Source organism: Hydractinia symbiolongicarpus, chromosome 15 (genome assembly GCF_029227915.1).
Source record: "Hydractinia symbiolongicarpus strain clone_291-10 chromosome 15, HSymV2.1, whole genome shotgun sequence".
Taxonomy (NCBI): Eukaryota; Metazoa; Cnidaria; class Hydrozoa; order Anthoathecata; family Hydractiniidae; genus Hydractinia; species Hydractinia symbiolongicarpus.
The window spans coordinates 5,584,847-5,589,483 of NC_079889.1; the positions used below are offsets into that span (position 1 = coordinate 5,584,847).

Sequence of the window (4,637 nt, forward strand, 5' to 3'; positions counted from 1 at the left end):
ATTGTTCTAGAGTACGTTTGCTTAAATAACAACTGTATCTTACTTTAGAAATGGAATCTTCAACAAAGCTTAGCTTCATCGTCTGTTCAATGTTTCTTCTCGTGATATTCGTCAATCACGCTTCTGCTGTGGATTGCATGCAAGAGAATTATTGTTTTGATCGTTTCCAAGATTGTTCAAAAACCACAAAGGGTGAAGTTGATCTGGTGAAGTGGATACGTTGTTTGGAAGAAAGAAGCGACTGCGATCGAATGTGTAGACAAAATGGACGACTGCATTAGAAATGTTATAACCAAGAAGAAGATGTTAATATGTGATCCGTATTTATTCGAAATCTGATTATAAAATTATATTTGGTATAACTTACTACCTTTTGTTGTCACTTCTTTTTTATTTATAAGAATTAATGTAAAAGCAAATCATTTTTCTATGATTTTTTTATCGTTATTTATTTTTTAAGTGGTGAGAAAAGTTAAAATAGTGCTCAATACCCAGCCAGTAGCGAAATAAATATACATAATAAACAACATTTGAAACTTTGAAAATTGTACATGACTGGTATGAGCACGCGATCTTCAGATGTACTGAAAAATATACACTTGAAAAATATATATACTTTAAAAAACTTCGATAATAAAATAGGAAATACCCTAGGCTATCTTTACAAACATTATAAATCAAAAATTGTTTAAAAAAAACACGATCAATTACTTTCCATGAATTGGGTCCATGCCAGAATTTCCAGACGTGTTTAGACAATTCAGTTTGTTTAAAAGCGTGAAAGTGACAGTCATGGAAAGTTTTTCTTATGTTGAATTTTTTTTTATTAAATACGTCTTTTGATTTGTCATATTTTCTTTTTGGCCCGTTAATTTTATTAAAGAACTCGTACAATATCTAAGCGTATAATGTGCAACACATGATTAACCCGATTTCATGATTTTGTCCGATTTTACCCAAGAATCGGAAAAAACCGGATTTTCGGGCAATTTTTGGCAATATTTTAAGCGACGACGTAAAAACCGGAAAATATGTTAAATAATTTTTATTTAGCTTTCAGAAACTTTAAACAGAATTCTAAAATTCGCTCTGGAACAAAAGTAATTAAATTTTAAGCAGATAGTGGCATTTTTAACAAATTTCTAGCTTCTGATGACGTCACAGAGATGTTCTGACGGAAGCAAAAATTTATTGCTGCCATTTTGTTCCTTTTATGGCGTACTATAAGTGTGCCAAGTTTAATTCAATTTGAACAACCCTATGAAGAGTTATTGAGGGGGGCGGATTCCGCCCCTCTCCCCCCGGGCATAGTATGTTCGAAAAACCCCGGACCGAATAGGGTTAACCCAGGGGTGAATGCAATAGCTCGGTTTTTCTACCTCGATCTGAAATTTGACCGCAAGCCTAAATGTCCTTTGTGCCATTTGAATCCATACCGTCAGTGCAGTGCTGTACTTTTTTAAAAAATGAATCACAATGCGTTTCCAAATTTCCAACTTCGAACTATCTACTTATAATCAACCTTTACGTCTAAATTTGTGGGAATTTTGTCAGGGAGCAAAAATTAAAACAGAATTTTTATAAATAAATTATATTTCACTGCATACTAGCTTCAACTGATAAAAAATTATTGACAAAACTTTATAAAAATAACTGTGAACCGTTTGTTGGGTTCAGAGCGATTAAGTGAAACGAAAAAACTGTTATTAAATATTTTTGCATTTGATGCACTCAAGCTTTTTTAAAGCTTACCTCCCGAAAAAGTAATTGAAAATCAGCCCGTGGCCCGTGAGAAGGATGAAAGGCGTACACGACACGAAAAACAAGTAAAAGAAAGTACAGTAGACTCCCGGTTATTCGAAGCCTCAAGGGGGATAAGAATTTACTTCGAATAACCGGGAGTTCGAATAACTGAAAAATTCGTTTTCCCGCCAGATTTTTAACTCAACCTTAATGGGATGGACTTTTCTTAAGTAATTGAGGCATTGTGGTTCAGTTGAGCGTGTAAACACAAAGAATTTTTACTTTTTGAAGAAAGAATAAATTTGAACAAATTGTTAACAGGTTTTAAAATATGAAAGTTATAAAGAAAATGTATCTAGTAAATACAAGGAGTTCAACTCTTAAAAAAATCTTTAATGCTACATTGTTTTTTACTATCGATGTAGTGTTTTTGACATGTACGTGTTATCATGTTTAACTGCTTTCTGATTTCAAGACCATTCTCGTCAAACAAAGACCATCTTTCCAACAGTTCTAAGGCCTCTTCCAACTCTGACTGCTTTCGCTTCTTCGGGGGGATGTCATGTGCCTCAATTTCATCATCATCGTCATCTTCGAGATTCGGCGCGTTTTGATCCTTGTCCTCATTAAGTACGATTTCCACGATTTCCTCATCAGTCAATTCAATTGATTTACTCGTGCATACCTCAAAATCAATATCCACAAAATCATCTGCGTTAAAGATGTCGCCGTCAACTTCTCTTTTTTTCAACTCGCTTATGCTGTCAGAAAGAGATTTAAATGGGTCATCAGCATCATTGAGACTCGTGATCTGTGCTTCTTTTGAGATGCCTGCCTTCTCAAAGCAGTTTTTAACGGTGTCTTTTGAAACAGCGTCCCATGATTTGACCAAGATTTGCATCCCTTCAAGAATGTTAATTTTAGGGACCTCTTTATCGCCGTCAATGAACTTTATTTGACGTTTCACAAGATTTGACCGGTAATATGCCTTCAATGCTCGGATTACACCTTGATCCATGGGCTGGGTCTTATACGTTGTATTTGGTGGTAGAAAAACTAATTCTACTGCTTTAAGACCAGTGACTTCTGGATGAGCTGGGCTATTGTCAATTATCAAGACAATCTTTCGACCCGCAGTTTCAAATTTAACAGCGAGTTTTTTCACATAATCGGTAAAGATTTCAGAATCCATCCAGGCCTTATTTTGAGCTTGGTACTGACAGGGAAGACTTCTGACTCCTTTGAAACAGCGCGGTGTAACCGATTTTCCGATAACAAACATGGGCAACTTTTCACCTAGGGCATTTCCTGCTGCAAGTCCTGTTAAACGAACTTTGCTGAATTTTCCACCAGCACATCTTTCACCTTTGGCATGATAGGTATTTGTTGGAAGCATCTGGTAGAACAAGCCGAATTCATCAGCATTGAAAATGTCTGGTAAATCATAGCGTGACAAAATGGTTGGCAGGTGTGTTTCTTCCCAGCTTGCTGTCATCCCTGGTGTACAAGACTTTTCCTCTCCAGAAATAATTCTGTAAATGATGTTTTGTCTGTACTTCCATCTGTCTAGCCAGCCTTCTGAAGCTTTAAAATCAGGTTCGTTGAATTGCTTTGCAAAATCCAATGCTTTTTCTCGAATGATTTGATCACTAATCGGCACAGTTCTTTCACGAGCGTTAACGAACCACTTGTAAACTGCTTTATCAATGTTATCGTATTTTTCGGAAGAAAGCTTTTGTCTTTTAACTCCATACTGGCCTGATTCATACTTGGTAAAAATGTCACTTTTATTCTTAACCCAGTATGAAAGTGTGTTAGGTGGGACACCATACTTTTTAGCAATAGACTTTTTAGTTGTTCCTTCTTTTTCAAGCTCTTTCAAAGCAAGATATTTTTCTTTGATCGTCAGAACAGTTTTCTTCCTTGACGTTGTCTGAGCGGTTGCCATCTTTAATGTGGATTTGAAGAGCCTTTAAAAAGTTTGTTTACATCCACCCACTTGTTTTTTAATCGAGCTTTCGAAACGTTCGAAAATTAGATGAAACGTTTGAAAATCAAAGGAAACGTTCGAATTTTGAATGATCCTTTTAAAACGTTGGAATGTTATAAAACGAAACGAAACAACACAACAACAAAGCAGTCACACCACAATTAGGACGAAGAAGTGAAAATTACAATGGATCTTGTTTCAATGATAATCAACGAAACACAGCCGATAGAAATCATTCTTATCAAGTATTATGAGAGTAACTCAACCGTTATGGGATATCATGAGTATCAAAAGAAATGGAACGCTGTTATTGGTGAAGTCCTAGAAGCTAAAATGGAACCAACAAACGACATAGACAAATATGCAGTGGCGGTCTGCAAAAAGGAGATATTGTTGGTCATTTGCCTAAAGGAAAAACAGGAAAATTTGCCAAAACGATATTTTACTTTCTGAAGTCAGAGATGTTGTGTACTTGCAAAGTAAAAGTGACAGGGAAAAGAACTAACTTTGGAGATGATAAGGGATTGAGGATCCCCTGTTTGCTTCAATTCTCTGGACCGAAGGAGAATATTGAACTTTTGAAGAAATTGCTTGAAGAGTGTCAATAGCCATGAATATTGAAACCTGATTTTTTGAAGAAAAAAAGTGTTTTAATCGCAGAAAATCAATGTTCTCACTCGACGATCTCCCAATAAGAAAAATTCGAATAACTGAGGGTGACTTAGCCTATAATTGGCCCCAAGGGGAATAAAAATCACTTCGAATAACCGAATTATTCGAATTACTGAAGTTCGAATAACCGAGAGTGTTTTTGCCTGAGTTGGGTAAGCAGATCCAAGGGGAACGCCATCTCACTTCGAATAACCGAATTATTCGAATAAGTGCAGGTTCGAATAACCGGGAG

The 4,637-nt window shown here is 35.9% G+C and overlaps 1 protein-coding gene across 1 annotated transcript; it reads right to left on the reverse strand.

Moving 5' to 3' along the window:
* Positions 1–484: 484 nt before the first annotated feature.
* On the reverse strand, positions 485–3,691 carry LOC130628652 (tigger transposable element-derived protein 4-like). The gene is made up of 4 exons (XM_057441634.1): positions 2,146–3,691; positions 1,380–1,507; positions 650–897; positions 485–584 (listed from the first exon to the last, which is right to left on the reverse strand). The coding sequence occupies exons 1-4, from the start codon at positions 3,689–3,691 to the stop codon at positions 485–487; spliced, it is 2,022 nt and encodes a 673-aa protein (XP_057297617.1).
* Positions 3,692–4,637: the final 946 nt, after the last annotated feature.

Bases quoted from the DNA above. Each gene is read 5' to 3' on its own strand.
- LOC130628652 (XM_057441634.1), bottom strand. From the start codon at position 3,691: ATGGCAACCGCTCAGACAACGTCAAGGAAGAAAACTGTTCTGACGATC. The intron at 898-1,379 runs GTAGAAAAACCG...TTATACGCTTAG, and splicing joins CGGTCAAATTTCAGATCGAG to ATATTGTACGAGTTCTTTAA. The intron at 585-649 runs GTATTTCCTATT...TATATTTTTCAG, and splicing joins GTTTGTAAAGATAGCCTAGG to TACATCTGAAGATCGCGTGC.